Source organism: Cervus elaphus, chromosome 5, assembly GCF_910594005.1.
Source record: "Cervus elaphus chromosome 5, mCerEla1.1, whole genome shotgun sequence".
In the NCBI taxonomy this organism is placed as follows: domain Eukaryota; kingdom Metazoa; phylum Chordata; class Mammalia; order Artiodactyla; family Cervidae; genus Cervus; species Cervus elaphus.
In genome coordinates this window covers 81,657,155-81,684,210 of record NC_057819.1, presented here as the reverse complement: position 1 = coordinate 81,684,210, position 27,056 = coordinate 81,657,155, and the positions used below count along the sequence as shown (strand labels likewise).

Sequence of the window (27,056 nt, the reverse complement as noted above, 5' to 3'; positions counted from 1 at the left end):
TGCTAGATGGCATTTTTCAGTTTTCATGAGATATAATTCACATTTCATATAATTTGCCCAGTAAGATGAATGACTCAATATTTAAATGTACAATTAAAAATATACAATTCAATGATTTTCAGTATATTCTGAGAGTTGGGCAACCATCACTGGTATCTAATCTCAGAACATTTTCAAAGCTTCCAGAAGAAACTTCATACCTATTGAGAGTCACATACCCCACCACCATTTTCTCCCAACCTTTACCCTAAGTAACCACTAATCCACTTTGTCTATCTTGGACATTTCATATGAGCAAAATTTTATACTATGTGGTCTTCTGTGACTTGCTTTTTTTACTTAGCACAATGATTGAAGGCAGGAGGAGAAGGCAACAACAAAGGATGAGATGGCTGGATGGCATCACCAACTCGATGGACATGAATCTTAAGCTCTGGGAGTTGGTGATGGACAGGGAAGCCTGGCGTGCTGCTATCCATGGGGTCACAAAGAGTCAGACATGACTCAGCAAATGAGCTGAACTGAACGTTTCCCTGGTGGCTCAGACAGTGAAGAATCTGCATGCAATGTGGGAGACCCAGGTTTGATACCTGGGTCAGGAAGATCCCCTGGAGAAGGGCATGGCTACCTATTCCAGTATTCTTGCCTGAAGAATTCCATGGACAGAGGAGACTGGTGGGCCTCAGTCCATGGGGTCACAAAGAGTCTGACGTGACTGAGTGACTAACAATTTCACTTTTTAACATTGCCAAGGTTCATCCATGTTGTAGTATTTCAATACTTCATTTCTCTTTATTGCCAGATAATATTCCATTGTATGGATATACATTTTGCTTATTTATTCATCAGTTGATGGACATTTGGGCTGCTATATGTTTTGGATATTATAGATAATACTGCTATAAACATTCATATACAAGTTTTTGTGTGGACATATATTTCCCTATGTCCTAGAATATATACTTGGGACCCAAAGTGTTGAGTCATATGGTAACCTATATTTAACTATGTGGTGAACTGTCAGACTGTTTTCCAAAGCGGTTGCACCATTTTACATTCCTACCAGCAGTATATGAGGGTGCTAGTTTCTCTACATCCTTGCCAGTACTTGTTATGTGCTGACTTTTTTATTATAGCCACCCTAGTAGGTGATGCTGTTAAACTCTTTATGCCAGCAAATTTGGAAAACTCAGCAGTGGCCCCAGGACTGGAAAAGGTCAGTTTCCATTCCAATCCCAAAGAAAGGCAAGGCCAAAGAATGTTCAAATTACCATACAATTGCACTCATTTCACATGCCAGCAAGATTATGCTCAAAACCCTCCAAGCTAGGCTTCACCAGTATATGAACTGAGAACTTCCAGAGGTACAAGCTGGGTTCAGAAAAGGCAGAGGAACCAGATATCAAATTGCCAACCTATACTGGATCATAGAAAAAGTAAGGGAATTCCAAAAAACATATACTTCTGCTTCATTGACTATGCTAAAGCCATTGACTGTGTGGATTACAACAAACCGTGGAATAGTCTTAAAGAGATGGGAATGCCAGATCACCTTACCTGTCTCCTGAGAAACCTGTATGCAGGTCAAGAATCAACAGTTAGAACTGGACATGGAACAACGGACTGGTTCAAAATTGGGAAAGGAGTACATCATGGATGTATACGGTCACCATGCTTACTTAACTTATATGAAGAGTACATCATGAGAAATGCTGGGCTGGATGAAGCACAAGTTGGGATCAAGATTTCCAGGAGAAATATCAACAACCGCAAATATGCAGATGATACCACTTTAATGGCAGAAAGTGAAGAGAAATTAAGAGCCTCTTGATGAAGGTAAAAGAGAAGAGTGAAAAAACTGGCTTAAAACTCAACATTCAAAAAATGAAGATCATGGCATCTGGTCCTATCACTTCATGGCAGAATGATGGGGAAAATCTGCAAACAGTGTCAGATTTCATTTTCTTGGGCTCTAAAGTCAATGCGGATGGTGACTAAAGCCACGAAATTAAAATGTGCTTGCTCCTTTGAAGAACAGCTATGACAAACCTATACAGAGTGTATAAAAATAGACATCACTTTGCCAACGAAGGTCCATATAGTCAAAGCTATTGTTTTTCCAGTAGTCATGTATGGATGTGAGAGTTGGACCATAAAGTAGGGTGAGTCCTGAAGAAAGGCTGCTTTCAAACTGTGGTGTTGGAGAAGACTTTAGAGAGTCCCATGGACTGCAAGGAGTTCAAACCAGTCAATCCTAAAAGGACATCAACCCTGAATATTCGTCGGAAGGACTGGTGTTAAAGCTGAAGCTCCAATGCTTTGGCCACCTGATGTGGAGAGCTGACTGACTGAAAAAGACCTTGATGCTGGGAAAGACAGAAGGCAAGAGGAGAAGGGGGAGACAGAGGATGAGATGGTTGGATGGCGTCACCAACTCAAGGGACATGAACTTGAGCAAACTCTAGGAACTAATGAAGGACAGGGAAGCATGGCGTGCTGTAGTTCTTGGGGTCACAGAGTTGGACAAGACTTGGCAACTGAATAACAATAGTAGATGTGAAGTAGTATCTTACAGTTTTCATTTGCATTTCCTTGATGCTAATAATATTGAGCATCTTTTCAGGTCCTTATTGAAATTTGTATATCTTCTTTGGAGAAATGTCTATTCAGATCCTTTGTCCATTTTTTAAATTAGATTGTCATTTTATTGTTGATTTATAAGAATTTTTTTTTACATATTGTAGATATGAGGTCTTTTATCAGAGATTTAAAGACATTTTGTCCCATATTGTGTGTGGTGTTTTTTTTTTACCTTCTTACGTTTTCCTTGGAAGCACAAGATATTTTTACTTTTGATGAAGTGAAACTAATTTACTATTTATCTATTTTTTCCCTGTCACTTGTGCTCGTAGTGTCATCATCTAAGAAACCATTGTCTAATCCAAGGGCATAAAGATAATTATTTGCTTCTCTGAGTATTCTGCTGGTGTGTGGCAATTTTGGATGAGCTACAAAGACATTTAATTAATAAATGATTATATCTGTATTGCACAAAATGATTCCAGCAATAAGAATTTAGCTCCCACCATCAGCCAGCCATTTACTCAGTTTTTCAATTCCAGTGTACACGTGTAGAGATTTTAGAATTGTTAAAATGAGAAGCAGCTTATTTTTTATCAACTAGTGTACAGGGATTATGTACAATCGTTTTTATCTTTAGTTTCATAAACTCCACTCATTTCCTTTATTCCCCTACCTGCTTCAGAGAGGTTGCTTTATTTATTTGTAGCATATTTAGATTATTTCATCACACTTTGTATTTCATGCTGGGTTCCCCAAATCTCCTGAATGATAATTAAAAACTTGTATGAATTAGCACTATTTACAATAGTCAAGATATGGAAACAACCTAAATGTCCATCAACAGATGAATGGGTAAAGATGTGGTATGTGTGTATATATATATATATATAAAAATTTGATCTCCAAATCTGTATATATGGGAATCAGATTTGGAGATCAAATTTCCAACAGCTGTTGGATCATAGAAAAAGCAAGAGAGTTCCAGAAAAACATTTACTTCTGCTTTATTGACTATGCCAAAGCCTTTGATTGTGTGGATCACAACAAACTATGGAAAATTCTTCAAGAGATGGGAATACCAGACCACCTTACCTTCCTCTTGAGAAATCTGTATGTAGGTCAGGAAGCAACAGTTAGAACCAGACGTGGAACAACAGACTGGTTCCAAACAGGGAAAGGAGTATGTCAAGGCTGTTATATTGTCACCCTGCTTATTTAACTTTTATGCAGAATACATCATATGAAATGCCAGGCTGGATGAAGCACAAGCTGGAATCAAGATTGCTGGGAGAAGTATCAATAACCTTAGATATGCAGATAACACCACCCTTATGGCAGAAAGTGAAGAATTAAAGAGCCTCTTGATGAAAGTGAAAAAGGAGAGTGAAAAAGTTGGCTTAAAACTCAACAGTCACAAAACTAAGATCATGGCATCTGGTCCCATCACTTCAAGGCAAATAGATGGGGAAACAAAGGAAACAGTGACAGATTTTATTTTCTTGGACTCCAAAATCACTGCAGATGGTGACTGCAGCCATGAAATTAAAGGACTCTTGCTCCTTGGAAAAAAAACTATGACCAACCTAGACAGCATATTAAAAAGCAGAGAAATCACTTTGCCAACAAAGGTCAGTCTAGTCAAAGCTGTGGTTTTTCCAGTAGTCATGTACAGATGTGAGAGTTGGACTATAAAGAAAGCTGAGCACTGAAGAATTGATTCTTTTGAACTGTGGTGTTGGAGAAGACCCTTGAGAGAGTCCCTTGGACTGCAAGGAGATCCAACCAGTCAATCCTAAAGGAAATCAGTCCTGAATATTCATTGGAAGGACTGATGCTGAAGCTGATGCTCCATACTATGGCCACCTGATGTGAAGAATTGGCTCATTGGGAAAGATTCTGATGCTGGGAAAGATTGAAGGTGGGAGGTGAAGGGGATGACAGAGGATGAGATGGTTGGATGGCATCACCGACTCGATGGACATGCATTTGAGCAAGCTTTGGGAGTTGGTGATGGACAGGGAAGCCTGGTGTGCTGCTATCCATGGGGTCACAAAGAGTCAGAGAGGACTGAGTGACTGAATTGACTGACTGATTGATATGATGGAATATTACTTTGCCATAAAAGAAGGAAATAATGCCATTTACAGCAACATGAAAGGATATAGAGATTATCATACCAAGCAAAGTAAGTCAGAAAAAGACAAATACCATATGATATCATTTATATGTGGAATCTAAAATAAGACACAATTGAACATATCTACAAAACAGAAACAGGACTTCCCAGGCGGCGCTAGTGGTAAAGAATCTGCGTGCCAATGTAGGAGACAAAGGAGATACAGGTTTGATCCCTGGGTCAGGAAGATTCCCTGGAGAAGGGCATGATAAGTCACTCTGGTATTCTTTCCTAGAAAACCCCATGGACAGAGGAGCCTGGCAGGCTTCAGTCCATAGGGTTGCAAAGAGGCAGACACAACTGAAGCGACTTAGCATGTATGCACAAAACAGAAACAGATTCACAGATATAAAGAATAGATTTGAGGTTGCTAAGGGGAGTGGGATTGGGAATGGAAGGATTGGGAGTTTGGGATTAACAGATGAAAACTATTATATATAGGATAAACAATAAGGTTCTACTGGAACATAGGGAACTATATTCAATATCCTGTGATAAACCATAATGGAATGAATATGAAAAAGAATATGTATATATACCCCAATATAAAATGTATAAATGAATCACTTTGCTATATAGTAGAAATTAACACAATATTATAAATTAACTCTACTTCAATAAAATTTTGAAAAAACCATTATGCATTAAACTTTACACTCTCGGTGGTTTTATGGGTTTCAGGTCTCATACTCATAGTATATAAACAGAAGTTTCACCACTCTCAAAAAAGTCCCACATACTTCATCTGTTCTACTCCCCTCCTCCCGAGCCCCTGACAACCACTAACTGTTAACCATCTCTACAATTTTGTCTGTCCTAGAAAGGGAAAAGTGAAGTCGCTCAGTCATATCTGACTCTTTGCAACCCCGTGGACTGTAGCCTACCAGGCTCCTCCATCTGTGGGGTTCTCCAGGCAAGAATACTGGAGTGGGTTGCCATTTCCTTCTCCAGGGGATCTTCCCGACCCAGGGATTGAACCCAGGTCTCCCACATTGCAGGCAGACGCTTTACCCTCTGAGCCACCAGAACGTCATATAATTGGAATACATACAGTATGTAGTTTTTTCAGACTGGCTTCTTTCACTTAGCCACATGCATTTAAGATTCATCCATGTCTTCCAGTTTCAGATAGCAGAGTAGAAAGACATGCATTCATCTCCTCCTGTGAGAGCACCAAAATCCCAACTAGCTGTTGAACAGCCACTGACAGGAGGATGCTGGAACCTACCAAAAAAAAGATATCCCACAAAGAAGAAGCTGCAGTGAGACGATAGGAGGGGTGCAATCACAATCAAATCAAATCAGATACCAGTCGGTAGGTGACCCACAAACTGGAGAACAATAATATCAAAGAAGTTCTCCCACTGTTGTGAAGGTTCTGAATGACACATCAGGCTTTGGAGCCTGGGCACCCAACGAAGGGTCTGGGACTCCCACTCGAAAGCCAGTGGGATTTGGTTACAAGACTTCCACAGGACAGGGGGAAACAGGGACTCCGGTCTTGGAGGGCACAAACAAAACGCTGCATGCACCAAGACTCAGAGGAAAGGAGCGGTGACTCCACAGGAGACTGAACCGAAACTACCTGCTAGTGTCGGATGGTTTCCTGTGGGAGCCTGGGTCAGCAGGGGCTCACCACAGGGTTGGGGGCACTGGCAGCAGCTGTCTGCGAAGGTCCCCCTTGGGATAAACCCTCTTGGAGTTTGTCATTAACCCGACCATAGACCCCAGGGCTGGACTGCCTCAGGCCAAAAAACCACCAGGGAGGGAGTGCAAGCCCACCCATCAGCAGAAAATTGGATTAAAGCTTTACTGAGCAAAGCCCTGCCCACCAGAGCAAGACCTAGTTTTTCCCACCACCAGTCTCTCCCATCAGGAAGCTTACACAAGCCTCTTAGCCTCCTCCATTAGAGGGCAGACAGAAGAAGCAAAAAGAACCACAGTCCCACAGGGACTAAAACAAAAACCACATCACAGAAAGTTAATCAGCATGAAAAAGCAGAAAGTTATGTCCCAGATGACGGGACAAGATAAAACCCCAGAAAACAACTAAAAGAAGTGGAGACAGGCAACCTTCCAGAAAAAGTATTCAGGATAATGATAGTGAAGATGATTCAGGATCTAGGAAAAAGAATGGAGGCAAAGATTGAGAAGATGCAAGAAATGTTTACCAAAGACATAGAATAACTAAAGAACAAACAGATGAATAATACACTAGAAGGAATCCATAGCAGAACAACTGAGTCAGAAGAAAGGATAAATGACCCGGAAGACAGAATGGTGGAAATCACTGCGGCAGAACAGAATATAGAAAAAAGAGCGAAAAGAAATGAAGACAGCTTAAGAAACCTCTGGGACAACATTAAATGCACAAACATTCACATTATAGGGGCCCCCCCGAAGGAAAGAGAGACAGAAAGGACCTGAGAAAATATTTGAAGAGATAATAGCTGAAAACTTCCCTAACACGGGACAGGAAATAGTCAACCATGTCCAGGAAGCACAGAGTCCCAGGCAGGATAAACACAAGGAGGAACACACCAAGATATACAATAATCAAAATGACAAAAATTAAAGACAGAGATAAAACATTAAGATTCATCCATGTAATGGATAAAGAAGATGTGATACATATACACAATGGAATATTACTCAACCACTAAAAAGAATGAAATAACACTATTTGCAGGAACACGGATGGACCTAGAGAGTCATACTGAGTGAAGTAAGTCAGACGGAGACGGAGAAATGTCATATGACATCCCTTATATGTGGAATCTATAAAGAAATGATACAGTTGAACTTACAAAACAGAAAGAGAATCACAGACTTAGAATAAACTTATGGTTGCTGAGGGGAAGGAAGGGGAGAAGGGATAGTTAGGGAGTTTGGGATCAATATGTTCACACTATTTAAAATGGACAGTCAATAAATAAATAAATAAATAAAATGGATAATCAACAAGGACCTACTGGATAGCGTATGGAACTCTGCTCAATGTTATGTGACAGGGGAGTTTGGGGAAGAATGCATACATGCATATGCATGGATGAGTTCCTTCGTTATTCACCTGAAATTGTCACAACATTGTTAATCAGCTATGAGTGTTATGCCAGCTTTTTCACTCTCCCCTCAGAAAGAAAGAAAGTGAAGTTGCTTAGTCGTGTCTGACTCTTTGTGACCCCGTGGACTGTAGCCCACCAGGCTCCTCCATCCACGGAATTTTCCAGGCAAGAGTACTGGAGTGGGTTGCCATTTCAATATAAAATAAAAAAACATTTTGCAAATCCATCCATGTCTTTTTTGGCTCATTTCTTTTCATTGTTGAGTAATGTTTCATTGTATGGATATACCATTTTTCACACACTTAAACTTCTTTGAACTTAAGAGTTAAGTCTTGATACTCCCCAAAATAGAAATGTTTTTTTCTTTTTGGCCATGCCATGACACTTGTGGGATCTTTGTTCCTTGCCCAGGGAAGGAACCAGGGCCTTCAGCATGAAAGCGTGGAGTCCTAACCATTGGACCACCAGAGAATCCCTGGGAATGTTTCCGTACAAGCTCTACATGGTCAATTTTTTCAATGATGTATTTGTTACTTTTTTCCCTGCTAGAGGCACCATACCTATACTTTCTCACTCTCCAGCTCCAATCTAGACTAGCTGTCTTCTAAAGAACCTGCAGGATTATCCTCTTAGGTCTATTCTTTGACATCATGCTGGGAACTTCCTTGATCTCTATATAAACTTGTTCCTCTGCATCCAGTGTCTTCCTCTTTTTTTTTTTTTTTTTTTTTTGGTTTACTTCTTTCTTCTAGTCCCCCAGCACCTTCCCAAATTTCACTAAAAATTTTGGCTTCTTTCATGATTCAGAGTTTGGCTCAGTATAGAACTGAACACTTAATATAAATTTTCACTGAGAAAATGTCAAGGGAGTTCCCCCATTGCTGTTATCATTGCTATTTTAGCTCCAGTGCAGTTACTAAGAAATTTTAAGATTCTCTGATGCTGGGGCAAGGGTGAAGAGGACAGGGAGGAGAAAGGGAGGAGTTTTGTATGTAATCTGTTTGTTTTCTTTAGAAGCTCTTAAAACAAATTCTAAATTTTTACAATGATGTAATTTGGTAAGAGTCTTCTTTTTATTCATACTGCTGGGTTTATGGTCTCTATCCATTTGAAGATTCATATCCTTTCATTCTGGGAAATAGAACTCTGATAATCTTCTCCTTACCATTTTGCTTTTTTAGAATACTCATTGTCAGTTTTTTAATTTCTTGAATCAATCCTTTAATTTTCTTATCCTTTCTCTCCTTATTGTTATCTACTTGTTTTTCCATTCTAATTTCTGTGAGGTCTCCTTGATTTTATCTTTTAACACTTATGTTTAGTTTTTTCTTTAATTTTTACTGTCATATTTTGAATTTTCAAGAGTGCTCCTCTTTTTCCACGATTATGTTATAGATATACCACATGCACATGCCCAATCTCCTTTTTCCCTATTTATTTGCTCAGTCTCTCTCTCGTTAGACGTTTTCCTTAAATGTCGGGCAGTGAGAGAGGCTCCAGAGGTAGTGGATATATGTATACCTATGGCTTATCCACGTTGATGTATGGCAGAAACCAACATAATATTGTAAGTATCCTTCAATTAGAAATAAATAAATTAAAAAGAAAACATGTCTGGCAGCTGTTGGCTGGCCATTCATGCATATGAGTAAGGCACCAAAAAGTTAGTTGAAAGCACCATTTACAGGCAGGACTTCACTGTTGGGAGAGCTGGGTATAACTCCTTTGCTACTGGTCAAATTGAACTTTTCCAGAGATTCTGTCTCCTGTGTTAGCCTCACCCACCCAGGTACCTGGAACCCCTGTTTCTAAGCCATTCATGGGTTTTGTGAGAGAATTCAACTTATTGTTTAGGGTGCTCAGTTTTTGCCCTTCTCTGACTATCCCAGTCTGCCAAGTCACCCATCACTTTCTACTTTGACTTTCTACTTTCCTGTATGATTTAAGGCCTCAGATGTCTTCTAGTTTCATCAAAGACTGAGTTTGCATTTCTTGTATTTTTTCAGATGAGAATGGGACAGCAGTCTCTATACTCTGCCATCTTAAAATCAGAAGTCTCCTAGGATCATTGTTTGTTTGAAAAGTTTTGATTCTTGTGATTTTAATCTGCAAATGGAAGAGAATTTGGTTAATTTTCTAAATAAAAATTTTTTAATTATTAGATTGGAGAGTAGTGTTACATCAGGAAATTTTTCTTTCTATAGATTTTCAAGATGGCCATGAGTGTTATATATATATGGGTTCCATTCCCAACACATTTGTGCAGTTAGGGCTTTGGGTGTAAATGAAGTTAGATATACTGGTGCCCTAATATAACGAGCTATAAAACCTTTCTTTGTGGACAGACACTACTAAACATCTATTATCAGCAAATGTTTTATAACCACATAATAAGTGTCTACAATGGATGTCTCTGACCAATTGCCAATGGAAGTGACCCAGTTCTTCAACAGTACTTACTGTGCAGGCTCAGTCGCTCACGGTTGGCACACTGGGCTGAAGGAGATGGGAGATTAGAATAATCAATCAAAGCCAACGCATCAAATGACAGTGTGACATACCAGTTTACTGAATAGTCAAACATCAGTGTGTATTTACTGAACAAATTCTGTGTGACTGTGCTACAGGCCGAAAAATAAAAAGAAAGCATGGCACCTTTCCTCACCAAGGTTTCCATTCACTTAGAGGAAATACATTACACACATGAGCAACAGTGATCAAATAAGTCAGAAGATAGTGTGGCAAGGTCCAGCTTCCTAATCCCGTGCAGTGTGCAGTGCTGGTAAAATCTGGAGTTGCCAGTGTCCAGTCCCCAGCTTCCTGGGTGTTGAGAAGCAACCGCAGCAGTGGCAGCCAGAGAGCACAGTTCAGTGACCAGGCGATCGTGGCGATGGCTACTGAAGTTCTGTGATCTCTGAACTGTGTTTTAGGCAGTGTGCTGAGACATTTTTTTTTTGGCTGACTAGCTCAGGTTCTGGCCTCCAGATCTCCACTTTCCTGATAGCAACATTCTTGAGAGATCAGTTGTGCAATGTTCTGGGTGTCACACCTATAGGTACACCTTGAACCCACTCCTTCATTTCTTCCAACAATTTTGTTAAGTACCTAGTCTCCTGTATTTAATCCCTTTCTGCTTAAAACACCTAGAGTGTTTCCTGCATTGAACTCTGACTAATGTAGAATGACGCTAAGAATTTGAAAAGCTTGAGAGAATCAGATATATTAAATGTGTGTGTGTGCTAAGTCCCCACAGTCATGACCCTATGCTAAGTCCCCACAGTCATGACCCTATGTGACCCTATTAAAAGTATACTTCATGGGGAGGGAGGTGGGAGGGGGGTTCAGGATGGGGGACACATGTACACCCACGGCTCATTCATGTCAATGTATGGCAAAAACCACTGCAACATTGTAAAGTAATTAGCCTCCAATTAAAATAAATTAATTAATTTAAAAATTATAATAAAAAAAAATTATAATAACCATAAACACCATTAAATATATATACCATTATGAAAAAAATTTTTTAAGTGTGTTTCAAATGTTTAATAAAATTTGATAAACTACTTATATGCTACATGTTTGAGGATTTAATCTTTAAACATAGGTATTAATTGAATATTAATCATAGAATAAGTAAAAATAACGGATCTTACCTTTATACAACATATGATTAGATTAATAATTGAGAATTATTATAATAATTAAAATTAATAATTGAGAAAAGACTCCTAAGGAGTTACCTTGCTGGTGCCAGAAGGAAATTGCTTTTTTTGGCTGAGTAGGCATTCCCATGTCTTCTAAGGGGATCTAGTTAATGTATAACGAAGACTCACAAGGCATGCTAAAGGGGAGCAAGGCAGTGGATCAAACCGGCAGAGAGAGAATTTTATGTTTAGTTTTTCTTATCTGGCCTTAAAGTAATTTTATCCCATTGTTTATAATACCTAACACAATGTAAATGTTATGTAAATAGTTGCTAACACATAGCAAATTCAAGTTTTGCTTTTTGAAACTTTTTGAGAATTTTTTTTCAAATATCTTCAATCTGCTGTTGATTCAACGCACAGGTACGGAACCTGCAGACACAGAAGGCCAACTATATTGAATATCAATTAAAACATAAGTAAGTATAATAGTATCCCCCACCCAATGGAAGTTTCCCCTTAGACAGTAAAAAAACACAGCTGACATTTAACACTCCAGTTCCTCAGACAGAATCTAGCACTGGAGAATGTTCAGTGAAATTCATTGTGAATGAATGAGCAAAAATACCATGAAACAGATTTCATCATCACAGTGTTAATGATGAGAAAAGTGAAGTTTAAATAAGTTTACCACTAGGCCAGCAGCTCCTAAAACTGGGTGTATGCACCCAGGTGGTATGTGATATAAAACATTTAAAAATCAAATATCTTTTTATGTGCATAACAATGAAGTCACATACACAATATATTAAAATGTACACATATGAAAGTTTTCTGCTCAAGAATGTTTTACTGATGGTATAAGTGGTCAGGAAAGTTTGTAGGCTACTGTGGTAGATCAAGGGCAAGTTATCTGGGAAGGAGTCACATTCCTTTATGTTTGTACCCTCATCATTGTCAGAGTATTCCAGAAATGTTCTGAATCAGAATGAATACACAAATAGATGAATCAATGAATAAAAGATTAACTTAGATGTTGGTAAGTGGAGGTGCCACGATTCAAATTCAGATCTGTTTAAATCCAAAGTCCGTACTTTTCCAAGAACAGGCTCCTGCTCAGCACACCAGACTAGCAAGGGAGAACCTGAGATGTTTTTCTAACTAGTTGGTTAAAAAACAAAACCAAACAGACATAGATAAGCCCCAAGCAACAAAGAAAAGCATTACATTGATCAGGAGGTTTTTAATCATCCAGTCAGCTTTTCCACAAGGGAGACATTCTTCAGAACCATAGAAAGACAAAAGAATTACACTACATTTCCTCCAGCTACATTTGCCAAAAAAGTTCAAACTACTGTACTGTACAGTTGCACTCATTTCACATGCTAGCAAGGTAGCACTCAAAATCCCTCAAGCTAGGCTTCAACAGTACATGAACCAAGAACTTCCAAAGGTACAAGCTGGATTTAGAAAAGGCAGAGCAACCAGAGATCAAATTGCCAGCATCTGTTGGATCACAGAAGAAGCAAGGGAATTCCAGACAAACATCTACTTATGCTCCATTGACTATGCTGAAGTCTTTGACTGTGTGGATCACAACAACCTGAAAAATTCTTAAGTGATGGGAATACCAGACCACCTGATATCTCTCCTGAGAAACCTGTATGCAAGTCAAGAATTGACAGAACTAGACACGGAACAACTGACTGGTTCAAAATTGGGAAAGGGGTGTTTCAAGGTTGTATATTGTCACCCTGCTTATATAACTTACATGCAGAGTACATCATGTGAAGTGCTGGGCTGGATGAATCACAAGCTGGAATCAAGATTGCTGAGAGAAATAACAGTAATCTCAGATATACAAATGACACCACCCTAATGGCTGAAAGCAAAGAAGAACTGAAGAGCCTCTTGAAGAGGGTGAAAGAAGAGAGTGAAAAAGCTGGCTTAAAACACAACACTCAGAAAATGAAGATCATGGCATCTGGTCCCATCACTTCATGGCAAATAGATGGGAGAAAAAGCAGTAACCGTGACAGATTTTATTTTCTTGGGCTCCAAAATCACTGTGGATGGTGACTGCAGCCACAAGTTAAAACACTTACTCCTCGAAAGAAAAGCTATGACAAACTCAGCATATTAAAAAGCAGAGACATCACTTTGACAACAAAGGTCTGTCTAATCAAAGCTACGGTTTTCCCAGTAGTTATGTATGGATGTGAGAGTTGGGCCATAAAGAAGGCTGAATGCTGAAAAATTCATGCTTTTGAACTGTGGTGCTGGAGAAGACTCTTGAGAAGTCCCAGTCCATCCTAAAGGAAATCAGTCCCGAATATTCATTGGAAGGACTGGTGCTGAAGCTGAAGCTCCAGTACTTTGGCCACCTGATGTGAAGAACTGACTCACTGGAAAAGCTCCTGATGCTGGGAAAGACTGAGGGCAGGAGGAGAAGGGGGCAACAGAGGAAGATAGTTGGATGGCATCACTGCCACAGTGAACACAAATTTGAGCAAACTCCGAGAGACAGTGAAGGACAAAGGAGCCTGGCATGCAGGAGTCCTTGGGGTCGCAGAGTCAGACGTGACTTTGTGACTGAACAGCAACAATAAAGGCTGCATCCTGCAAGGCCAGGGGGCACTTCTGTTTCTCTATATGATCCATGGGGAGGATTTCTCAACTTCTTTTAGGCATAGACCACATCTTCTCTCTCAAAAACAAAAATCTAATTTAGGCAAGACTTCCAATCTTCTACTAAGCTATCTGTCCAAAATATCAAGTTAATCACAAAACAGACTTACCTGAGTTTCATTTCTTTCCTCTCTCAAAGAGGAATGAAGTGGACAAACACCTGAACCAGGAAATCCAAGCACATAGGTGTTTAGAGCCTGAATAAGTTGTTATTATTGAACACCTCTGTGGGCAGAGCACTCTGCTACTAGTTGATTCCCACATTGTTTCATTTAATCTTCACAACCCCCCAAATACTATTATCCCCCTATTTTATATATGAAGAAACAGAGGCTTAAGTAGTTAAGGGAGTTATGCAAGACCACACAGGTAGTAAATGGTATAGGAGATTTGAACAAAAATCCATCTTATTCAAAGCTTATCTTTCCAATGCACTGGATTGCTGGATTCCAGGATAAGATATGCAGAAAAGTGCCTCTGCCGACCCCTGGTTGCCGACAAGTAACATAAGCAGGAAGTAATCCTTGGCTATTTTGTTAAGCCACTGAGATCTGAGGGGTTATTTTATTATTGGAGCATTACTTAACAGAGGTTGGTTGGTACAGGTATTTTTAAATATAGTGCTGTAAGCTTTAAAAACCACTTTAATAACATGGTACAGTGCAAATCATGCTTAGTGAGAGCCTCTATTACTTTACGCCATCCCCAAACAAGTACTTTCTTTTATTTAAGACCTCAAAAGTGCTTGAAGCTCTGTAGGGAAGACCGTGAGTCTGCCAGCACATGCATGGCTTTGGTATTCTAATAGTTGCATACAAATTGGTGCAAAAACACCTAAGAACATCAGTTTGAAGGGACACCAAATTATAAGCTATTTAGGGGGTGGCAACTAGCTTGGTCTAGCCCTGTTTATAGCTCATATCAAAAGGGGGCTAATTGTGTGGAAATTCAAAGTCAGAGAGGTTGAGAGACAGTCTCCTTGACTGGGGAGAGACAATTATATTCTCTTACGGGCAATTAGAGAAGCTTAAGAGTGCTGTCAGATGGGAACTGTAACTGGAGCCTCAAATATTCACAGGTATACTTGCAAAGCAATAATTTTTTTTCTAAAGGAAGCCTTTATGTACTCATTCATTCATTCATTTTTGGCTGCACTGGGTCTTTGTTGCTGCACTCAGCTTTCTCTAGTTGTGGTGAGCAGGAGCTTCTCTCTAGTTGTGGTAGCTTCTCTCATTGCAGAGTATGAGCTGTAGGGCACTCAGGTTTCAGTAGTTGGTGGCGCATGGGCTTAATTGCCCCAAGTCATGTGGAATCTTAGTTCCTTGACCAGGGATCGAACCCACATCTCCAGCACAGCAGGGCAGATTCTTAACCACTGGACCACCACCAAAGTCTCACAAACCAAGAATTTATAAGAAAAGTTCAAGAAATGTGACTTGATAAAACATTAACAGAAATGCCTATAATTTTTTTTAATCTGGATTTAGTTGAAGCTAGAAAAACACATTTTTAAGGTGATAAGCAGTTAGTATATCTACAAAGGTGGAAGATATGAATAATCCTTTAGACTATTTCTTCTCTTTTGTGTTAAGAAGCCTACTTAATAGGGCTCTCCAGTTGCACAAATTTAAAATAACACCCACTCACCTGGGAAAAATTATAAAGAAAGCTCTTCCCTGACTGCGGATATCTTAGACTGAGAAGCTGAATATATTAGTTGGGCATATAAATCATTGTTTTTAGCAAAGATATGCTTTACCACTGCAAAATTATTATGGGGAACTAGGAACATAGATAAAAATGCTTATCTCTATAGGGATGTAGATGTTTTTGCAGGGATATGTATACGCTTGTTTAAGCTGTGGCTTGCACTGTATCAGAAACTGAGATCCACGAGACCACATAAAGGTACTCATACTTGTTTTTCATCACTTACTAGAAGAACTGGAAACTAGAAAAAGAAAAATGTACTAGACCATGTTTGGCTGATGAGGTTCAGCCTTGACTATGCCGTGAGAACATGCTACATGTGTTATTAATTGTGAACTATCCAGACTTTGGAAAATATATCAATGTTTGCCCATAAGGACCTGATGAAATTGTTCTATTGGAGGCAAAAGGAGAGGTTCTATTCCTGCAGAAAAGAAAGGAAATTCCTTTAAAAGCAAACATTCTCATTCTCAATCATCTTTATTATAAAGATAAATCCCAAGATAGGAAATGGAGATTCTGAATCAAGGGAAAGAAATTTTCCTCCCTGGAACCTGGATTCCACAAAAAGTAGAAACTGACTTGGAAGGAATTAAAATTGGTGCCCTCCAGACCGCATGGATGCAAGCTGGAACCAGACAAGGAAGGACTGCACAGGTATCCACATCGCGTAGTCCTCTGGGGCCACACTGATCTTACTAGCACCAGACTGAAAGCTGCCGGGTTCCCAGAACTGTGGAATATAATCTGCAGATTTTGGAAATTGCATCTACAAATGAAACAGTGAGTAGACATTAAAACTTACTTAGAACCAAACCTGTTATGGACTCTGCACGCAACATGACTTCAATGCAAGAAGAGTTACCTGCACTCTTACAACAAGCAATTCTGAGTCAATGAGACAACAAAAAAATGCACCCAGTTCGAGCAGCGCAGCGCCTCTTATTCTCAGCTGGGCAAGCTGACAGGGGACCTTAGCATTAAACTGTAGTGATGGCTGCTGAAGCATGTGTACGCAACATATCACTTGAAAAAGTATATTTCTTACGCTTACAACTATTAACAATGTAAGATATTACTCATCAAAAACAACTATGAGAGAGAGAATATGACAGAACTGAATTTTTAAATTAGTTTTAAGCAAGAATTATAGAAGCAGGTTTTTCTCTCTTGGCCAGAAGCTGGAGGGAGCTTTTCCTATAAAGAGCCAGGTGTTTTAGGCTTGTGGGCCATGTATTCTATTCTGTAACTATTGAACACTGCAAGCAAATTTAGAAAAGTAATTCTGAGAGTTTTCAGATAATCTTTTAAACCAATGAAGGGGAAAAAAAAGTCACATTCTCAAAACTTCAAATAAAATTTTTATTGAAATTATTCTAACATACTTAGACAACAGTATTAACATATAACACCATCATTACTACTACTAATAATAATAGCTAACACTTATACAGGACTCACACTATTAATATAAAACTGGCAAAAGGTAGCATTTTTAGCAAATAAAGCACATCTGCTATATTTTCATTACAATTCTTTAAACAACTATTTACTCCAGTTAAGATATATACAATATGATGAACTGGAGTTTTAGTTTTTTAAGAGAAAAAACTAAGCAGGAAGAGGGGGAGAGGGACTAATAATAGTATTAATAGGAAAAGGGAGACATGGTGAAAATACATCTCTTTGTAATGGATCATTCTAACAGCTGTTTTCCAGCACAAATATATACTATTGTTATCCATAATGGGACAATGAAGATGGGCAGAATTAGCCAAAAACAAAACAAGAAGAATCAGAGAATGAGAGCAGTCAGTCCTAAAATAAGATTACCAGGACTGTATTATTAAGATGGTTTATTTGGGCTTGAAGAGTGGCCATCATTACTACACTGTGAAATGAAAAACAATTGTACCCATTGTGTCTATCCACTGACAGAAACACAATACAGTTTCCATAGAAACAACACACTGCTCATCTAAAGTCCCAGTTTGTTCAAATAACAGTCAGTAAAAAGTCAATAATATTCATTTTAACAGCAAATTTACTGGTAATAAAGTGAGTTACAACAGAAATCTGTCCTCAACATAGTTCACTAGAGAAGATGAGACAAATAGAAATGAAATAAAAAGATACTATTATTTTTTCTTTTTTCAAAGAATATTAATCACTAAAACAAGGAGAACAAGGGAATAGAGAATTATTCAAGTGAGTGGTTTCTGGAGGTAACTGCTATTCACAAAATCAAGTATTCCTAAACTCTGTCTCTCCTTACCTAGTAAAATTAACAGATATCCCCAGAAATGATAGTAGGGATTGACACACAAATATTGAAAACAGAACTTCCAGATTAGGGAAGACATATTTCAACACAAATTACCCTAGAACACCTCCGAGCCTTAATCGTGCCTGAAGAGCAATGGTACTAGAGATTTTGCTGATTGTGGAGACATTTTTTTCCCTAGCCATTTAAAAAAATTTTATCGAGTTATAATTTACATACCAGAAAATTCCCTGATGGCTCAGATGGTAAAGAATCTGCCTGCAATGCAGGAGACCCAGGTTTTATCCCTGGGTTGGAAAGATACCCTGGAGAAGAAAATGGCAACCCACTCCAGTATTCTTGCCTGGAGAATTCCATGGACAGAGTAGTCTGAAAGGCTGCAGTCCGTGGGGTCGCAAAGACTCTGACATGACTGAGCAACTTACACACACACACACATCATAAAATTCACTTGCTTTACTTCTATAATTCAATGGTTTTTGGTATATATTCAGAGTTACATAACTATCACCATAGGTATAGTTTTATGCATTAGGAAAATCACTGAAAAATTAGATTTTGTGATCTCAACCCTTACAGTAACTAACTCTTTGCATTTCTTTTCCCCCAAGTAATTATCTCCAGGGTACGGTACAGTGCTGACACTAGTTTATACTTACTGGATTGAATCGAAAGCATTTAGAGTTTCTTTTTGAGGAAGTAACTTTACATATATACCAACAGTGTGGAAAATAAGGCAGCTTCTGAGAATTAAAATGGTAAAATCCATACTTAATAAATTAGCTGGTTATGGGGGCAATCCATAAAACTGTCTGTGAATGTGTAACTGAGAAGTTCAGAAACACTCTAAACCCCTAATTAAGATGAGGATGTAATCTCAGGAGGCAAAATGAAGTGCCTATAATTTGGTCAGTAAAAATCTAATCAATTGTCTAGTACACTGTTTAAAGAAAGTGTGCTTACAGAAAGAGAATTGCCAGTCTTTACCCAGCACTATTCAGGTAACAGAGATCTAAAGGGTTTGACTTTTCCTGTATTTGAAAAGGTACACTTGGTTGTGGGACAGGAATCATTTATCAGGTTTCACCAGGATCTGAATGAAATCTCTCTCAAAATGATGCACCTCATTTTGATTCCTCATTTACTTATGAGACTTCCTGACTTGCTTTCTAGACCTGATGAAGAGTTTTCTTGGCATGTACAATCTGACCATCCCTGTTATCAAAAATGAATCTGCTTCACCCTCTCCCACCAACAAATGAACAAATGGTTTGGTTTATTTGCTTTCTTATTTTTTACTCTTCTGGACTAAAGCATGACAGAAAACTCTGGGACACTGATAGTATAAGACCACACTCTTAAATGTAATAATCTCCAAGCTAATATCATCCTGGGAGACCTTGATAAACAGCCATCCATGACCTTGGTCATAGACCTCAGAACCTATAATTTGGTTACACTCAAATACGATAAGCCAATAAAGAAACAAGAATGTTCTATTCACTCTATTAAATTCTACCTTGTATTTCTCGAAACCAAACAAAATCAGAAATGACTGCATTAAATTGGACAGAAAGAAAAGAAACGGAAGTCGCTCAGTCATGTCCGACTCTTTGTGACCCCATGGACTGTAGCCTACCAGGGTCCTCTGTCCATGGGATTTTCCAAGCAAGACTACTGGAGTGGGTTGCCATTTCCTTCTCCAGGGGATCTTCCCAACCCAGGGATCGAACCCGGGTCTCCTGCGTTGCGGGCAGATGCTTTACCATCTGAGCCACCAAACTGGACGAGAACAAATCAAATTAAATTTGTAGCTTTCTTATTTTCTGTAATTAAAATGCCTTGAAATTAAAAGCACCTATATTTAAATCACTGCAGACTGATTTAACATTAATCAACAGAAGATCAACCTGTATAACCATAAGTGGATGGATAAAGTTAAAAAGAAACTGTGTTCAGTAAATAACTATGGAGTACATCTGTTGAAATAGTGTCCCTTTTGGTCAGCTTCTCATTTTAAAAATTATCAGGGTCTTCTCTCTCTCTTTTTTGGTCACGCCTTGGCATATGGGATCTTAATTTCCCAATCAGGGATGAACCCAGCGCCCCCTGCAGTGGAAGCTAGAGTCCTAACCACTGGACTGCCAGGGAATTCCCAGGGTCTTCTCTTTCTAAACTACAAGCCCAGTTTAAAAATATGTCAGTGAAGGGATTTGAGTCAGTTTTAATGAGGTGGATGAACCTAGAACCTATTATACTGAGTTAAGTAACTGCTGCTGCTGCTAAGTTGCTTCAGTCATGTCTGACTCTGTTGGACCCCATAAACGGCAGTCCACCAGGCTCCTCTGTCCATGGGATTTTCCAGGCAGTACCGGAGTGGGTTATCATTGCCTTCTCCAGTTAAGTAACTAAGAAAGAGAAAAACAAATATTGTATATTAACACATATATATATGGAATCTAGAAGAATGGTACTGATAAATCTGTTTGCAGAGCTGCGATGGAGATGCAAACATAGAGAAAAGACTTATGAAAAAGGGTGGGGAGAAGAGGGAGAGGGTGTAATAAATGGAGAGAGTAGCGTGGATGAATATATACTAACATATGTAAACTGAGAGCCAATGGGAATTTGCTATGAGACTCAGGGAACTCAAACCAGGACTCTGTAATAACCTAGAGGGGCGGGACTGGGCTGGAGGTGGGAGGGAGATTCAAGAGGGAGGAGACAAATATACAGCTATGGTTAATTCATGTTGATGTGTGACAGAAATCAAACCAATATTATAAACCAATCATCAACCAACTAAAAATAGATAAGTATTTAAAAAATAAAAAGGCAATAGATAAAATGTCAATGAAGGATGATTTAAAGGACAGACAAAAAAGTACACACACACATACACAAAATTTTGTCAACTATCACAGAGATTTTAAGGACTACCAAAGATCCTCCATGGATCTGTTGAGGAGCAAATTAAATTTGTATTTTGGATTTACTGAGAAACATTTACTAAAATACATTCAATCAACTTATAGAACTGAAGACATGTCTTCTAAACAATCTTTTTTTTAAATTTCAAAGGCACCCAGATTTCTCCACCTAGTTTTAATAATGTTTATAGTATTTTTATAAACTGCCTTACATCCCTGAGGAGAGGGACTGTTACAAATAAATACACAAACTGAAGAAAATCATCCTTACACTTCGGGTGCAGATCTGTTTTAGCATATTTATGACTGCAGATTTGTTGTTTTAATTTGAATTTATCACTAATAATTTAAAGTCCCAGCATTTCATATAAAAATCCAGATTTCAGATGTCTCTATAGGAAAAAATGTAGGAAGTTCTAATCTCCTTGGACCAGTACACTAGTAGACCAGTCCTGAGCAGCAACTGTGGTCTCCAGTGGCCACAGTAGTTCTCACAAGCTCATTGGGCTCATTCATATTACTTGAGAGGCCTGCTAATGAATTCAAAACAAGGAAGGAACTTCAGGATTCTGCATGCACACAGGTAGGTGCGCGTGTTTTTTCTCGTTCTTTGAAAAGGGATGGAGAAGCAACAGGCACAATTCACTCTGCAACCGTCAGTGCACCTTTCCGCTGCGTTGGGCCTAGTAATAGGCGATTAAAAAAAGAAACAGAGATCTGGGTCCCGGTTGGTACCACCAACGATTGGTCAGAGCAGGAATCGCTGCCACTAACACAAGCAGTGTTGAATGTAGTTATTAAATATATACAAAGCTCGGTGCTGAACCGAAGGTAGAACGGTACTTGATGTAAAATCTAAGGAATCTAAGCTCGGTTTCCCTATATTACACACTTCTCTGTCTAGGCAGCGCACAGGTTCACAGGAGACGGGGCGGAAACACAAAGTGACGGCTTGCCTCTGCACAGAATCACAGACAACGCCGAGTCCCAAACTGGGCGCAGTCTCCTAAGACGCCCCCGTTTCCGGAGCAACTGCCTGGTCCCTCCCCCTTTGACTCCGCCCCCGGGGGCGTCTTTCCCGCCGAAGGCCGTTAACACCGCAGAGCATGGTGGGATAAAGCTATAGGCTAGGCTTCACTAAATCCTTCCAAAGCGCCTTTGCTTTAGGAGACTTATTCCTGGGGAAACTGATTATTCTTCAGGACTCGACAAGATTAATAACTCTCTTTTACAAGTGCTCTGTCCTAAATCTTTACCACACGGCCGGTCACTCCCTTTGCAAAGCTCTCGGCACAACGGGAACGCGGGAACTTTTTTCCCTTCGCGCGGAGGGTGACGTCGGGCGTGCGCCAGCGTCTCTTTCGCAGCACCCGTTACGCTCTTGAGCGTGCGCAGTGAAATCGAATAGCTGCTTCCTCCCGCTTCTCTACCTCCCTCCCCCCCATATCCGTGCGCCGAGCTGATAAAGGCGCCATTTTGGAGGGGCCGCGGGAGACGTGGTGTCGCGGCGGGCTCGCTCTGCCGTTCGCTAGGCTTGGTGGGAAGGCCTGTTCTCGAGTCCGCGCTTTTCGTCGCCGCCATGTCGGGAGGTGGTGTGATTCGTGGCCCGGCAGGGAACAACGACTGCCGCATCTACGTAGGGAACTTACCTCCAGACATCCGAACCAAGGACATTGAGGACGTGTTCTACAAATACGGTGCTATCCGCGACATCGACCTGAAGAATCGCCGCGGAGGACCGCCCTTCGCCTTCGTTGAGTTCGAGGACCCGCGGTGAGGCGGCCAGGGACTTGCGGCCTTGAGGATATTGGTTGGAGTAGTTGGGGAATGCTCCAAGGCCTTAGAGAGAATGGGGACGTGGGCTCTGAGGTTGGGAGCAAGACGAATCGCCCGTGCACGAGTGAAGTGAGGAGCCGAGTCGGTGAGGCTTCTCTGGTGACTGGGTCCCCCGGGCGTCTCCAGAGCCGGCTTGCGGGCTCGGAGCGGGAAACTGAGGCGCTGAGGGCTGCTGTAGTGGTCAGGAGCCTGGCGTGCTTCTGGGTGGGGGAGGGGCCGTTCCTATTATGCAGCGCATGTGGGCTCTTCCACCCCGGGTGCGCATGTGCGGGGCGCTGCTAGCTCCCCGACGGAGTTAAGTCACCCCTCCCGGTCCATTTTCTTACCTTTCGGCTTTCTGTAATCACGCAGGGATGCGGAAGACGCGGTGTACGGTCGCGACGGCTATGATTACGATGGATATCGTCTGCGGGTGGAGTTTCCTCGAAGCGGCCGTGGTACAGGCCGAGGCGGCGGCGGGGGTGGAGGTGGCGGGGCTCCCCGGGGCCGCTATGGCCCCCCTTCCAGGCGTTCTGAAAATAGAGTGGTTGTCTCTGGTGAGTTTACCGTTCCGTGCGGGTTGATGTCACTTTTGGTCAGATACCACACTTTAAAGTTTTCCTTGCATGACCAGTTTGACAAATGTTAGCTTTCATGCCAGATCTTAAATTATTTTAGTCGCATGGATGAATTTAGTAATCCGGAATTACTGTATTCGAGATTTAGCGAATTAGATTACAGTGCCTAGAATATGAAGATCATTACTTTGCAAATAATTTGGGGTTTTTAATTCTAGAATTTTGAATATTTAACCTGAGATGTTAAAACTAATCATTAATTTTAAAGTAGTCCTGGTTCTAATGTAAATTTTAACTTTAATGTGAAATATTCGTATAATTGTTGAAAAAAATATTTTTCAGGACTGCCTCCAAGTGGAAGCTGGCAGGATTTAAAGGATCACATGCGTGAAGCAGGTGATGTATGTTATGCTGATGTTTACCGAGATGGCACTGGTGTCGTGGAGTTTGTACGGAAAGAAGATATGACCTATGCAGTTCGAAAACTGGATAACACTAAGTTTAGATCTCATGAGGTAGGTTATACACTTATTCTTTTTATTGGCCAGAATTGGATACAGTGGTCTTAACTGTGGAATTTGAAGGTAAGATTCAGGCAAGGGTGTCCAAGTAAACCCAGTAAAGTGCCTCTGGTTTAAATTACGTTGTATTCATTCAGCATGCCTGAAGACAGGTGAAAGCTTAGATCTTTCAATCGAAAGTTCTGTCTATTCAATAGGGAGAAACTGCCTACATCCGGGTTAAAGTTGATGGGCCCAGAAGTCCAAGTTATGGAAGATCTCGATCTCGAAGCCGTAGTCGTAGCAGAAGCCGTAGCAGAAGCAACAGCAGGAGTCGAAGTTATTCCCCAAGGAGAAGCAGAGGATCACCACGCTATTCTCCCCGTCATAGCAGATCTCGCTCTCGTACATAAGATGATTGGTGACACTTTTTTGTAGAACCCATGTTGTATACAGTTTTCCTTTATTCAGTACAATCTTTTCATTTTTTAATTCAAACTGTTTTGTTCAGAATGGGCTAAAGTGTTGAATTGCATTCTTGTGTAATACCCCTTGCTCCTAACATCTACATTCCCCTCATGTCGATAAATTGTATTTTAAGTGATGTCATAGCCAGGATTGTTTAAATTTAGTTAACTCTCCATGCTCTTCAGACTGTGATATTGTGTAAATGTCTATTCTGCTCTGGTTTGTGTGAACTGGGATGTTGGGGGTGTTTGTGGTTATCTTACCTGGGGAAGTTCTTATGTTTATCTTGCTTTTCATGTGTCTTTCTGTAGACATATCTGAAGAGATGGATTAAGAATGCTTTGGATTAAGGATTGTGGAGCACATTTCAATCATTTTAGGATTGTCAAAAGGAGGATTGAGGAGGATCAGATCAATAATGGAGGCAATGGTATGACTCCAAGTGCTATTGTCACAGATGAAATTGGCAGTATTGACCTTATACTAAAAGGCAAGGGTTTAAATTGATTATACATCTACCATAAAACACTTGTAAGCATCTTATGCAGTTACCTTTAGCTACAATTGCTTTGCTCTTTAAACCTTGGCAATTGTGGCAAAATTACATTGCCCATTTTGTAACTATTTTGCTCCCTTCCCTTTTTTGTTTTAATAGGGACTAATGTGGGAAGAACTGGCTAATTTGTCATAATGCTTAGTTACAACTGTTAATGTGTGACCTGCTGTTGGTGTACATGTGGGTACAGGGTGTCTTTAATTCCAACCAGATAGAGTATAATATCAATACTGCTAAATCTGCATGTCCTCTGTGTGACTGATATAGCGTTGCTACTTCATTTTTTAAAGACAAAATGAAAGCAAAATATAGAATTCCAACATATTGGTGTAGATAATCTAGTTGGGAATAATTTTAAGTCTCACCTTCCCCTTTAAACTAGTATTCATAATTGACTCATGTTTAAAATACTTTAATTTACAAATTAAATTACAAATGGGAGCGTTAGATTTAGTTTAGACTTAGGGGGGTAGCAGTACCAGTAAACTTTTCAACTACTTAACTTTTTGCAACCACAAAACCTGTAATACGCTGTACAGTAACAAGTGTTGGCATTATCAGTTGAACTGTAAATATAAAATGCTTCTTCCAATTAGTCTCTATGATGATTAAGTTTCTAAAATTGATCAGAACACCATTCAGAAACTTGTTTTGGGGAATTTGATAGTTATTGATGTACATCTGTTAAACTGATGACAGACATAACTCATCATTCCCCAGAAACCTTTTTTGATTACAGTATCTAACATTTTGCCTCCTCTTTTTTGGTTTTGCTGGTTATAAAGGTTTGGATTGGAGAGGGCTCACTGGATCCCAATCCTTGGAGCTGGATCATTGGATTCAAATCATAATGTGGATAGGATAGGGAGGATGAATTACAAGGATTCATGGAGCGGGATCAGATTACCAGGAACATAGGAGTGGATTCCTGCCCCAACCAAACCGCATTCGTGTGGATTTTTTTTTTTTTTTTTATTCAACTTAATTGGCTATTCCAAAGAATTTTTTTTTTTCCTATTTTTGACGATTGGAGCCCTTAAGATGCACGATGGAATTGTGTTTTGCATTTTTGGTAAAAGGAGCAAAGCGAGGACCTGGAGATATACGCTGGAGCAATCTCCTTGGAAGGATTCAGCACGAGTAGATGGTAAACATTTAAAGGGGAAAGGGGGGGGTTTGTTTAAAATAGTAAATCAGTAAGTCACTTCTAAATTTAAAGAAAACAAAATTGGAGTTGAAGAATAAGTAGGTTTCCAATTGGCTGTTGCCGTTTTTCTTTGAAAAAAATAAACATTTTTTAAAAAACTATGCATGGTTGTCCTTTTTCCTCTTGTAAGATTTTTTTACTGGGTGACTAGTCTCAGTTAATACTTAAAATTGATAAGATTCTGATTTTTGTGTTTGTGTTAGTAATTTAAAGGTTCTTGAAAGGAATTTGCTAATGATATTATCTCACTGTTAATTGTAAAAGTCTTCAGGGGAAGATTAAAAAAGTGAGAATAAGATAGTTGTGTATGTAATGTAAATGAAGGGTGATTTAGTTTCTGGAGGATAAGCTGCAAAACTGATTAAAAATGACTATGGATACTGCTTATTTTTGGTAATTAGCATAAGAGTTTTGTGTAAAATCAGGTAATGACTAGTGAATGTTGGTATTATTAGCCTTTGAGTTTCTCAATGAAAATAATTCATCTCAAAAATCGGTAAGTATTAAAATTCAGCGCAGATTAGAATTCTTAAATTACATTTTCTGTTTGAAATGTGAATAGCACACTAGAAGATTGAACTGTTTATTTGAGTGAAACATTGCTAATAAAAGCTGGGCATTCTTTAAAATTTTGCCTTGGAACTCTCCTCAATCATAGTTACTATCCAAAACATACCAAAGCAGTCATGACATCTTGTCACCTACTAGTTTTTGTATCTTTTACTTGGTAGCCCCTTGGTGCTAAATTTTCACTTAAGAGTTGGGGGAAGGAGGGGGTTTTGCTTAGTATTCCTGATCTTTTTTCTTCTGATTTCCTGATAGTCACGATCATCAGACCACTTTTTGTGC

General features: G+C 39.6%; 1 protein-coding gene across 2 annotated transcripts; it reads left to right on the top strand.

Moving 5' to 3' along the window:
• The first annotated feature begins 22,520 nt into the window (after positions 1-22,520).
• On the top strand, positions 22,521-26,308 carry SRSF1 (serine and arginine rich splicing factor 1). Of its 2 annotated transcripts, XR_006341156.1 has the most exons (5): positions 22,521-22,856; positions 23,271-23,455; positions 23,819-23,991; positions 24,195-24,874; positions 25,786-26,308. XR_006341156.1 is itself a non-coding variant. In XM_043902770.1 (4 exons), exons 1-4 carry the CDS (start codon positions 22,663-22,665, stop codon positions 24,387-24,389), a joined length of 747 nt encoding a protein of 248 aa, XP_043758705.1. In that variant the 5' UTR covers positions 22,521-22,662; the 3' UTR covers positions 24,390-26,308. The 2 variants fall into 2 exon arrangements, 1 of the variants encoding a protein (XP_043758705.1); XM_043902770.1 differs by having other exon boundaries at positions 24,195-26,308.
• Positions 26,309-27,056: the final 748 nt, after the last annotated feature.

Excerpts from the sequence above, each read along its gene's own strand:
- SRSF1 (XM_043902770.1), top strand. The coding sequence starts at position 22,663 with ATGTCGGGAGGTGGTGTGATTCGTGGCCCGGCAGGGAACAACGACTGC. Across the intron at positions 22,857-23,270 it reads GTTGAGTTCGAGGACCCGCG|GGATGCGGAAGACGCGGTGT; the intron begins GTGAGGCGGCCA and ends GTAATCACGCAG. Across the intron at positions 23,992-24,194 it reads CTAAGTTTAGATCTCATGAG|GGAGAAACTGCCTACATCCG; the intron begins GTAGGTTATACA and ends TCTATTCAATAG.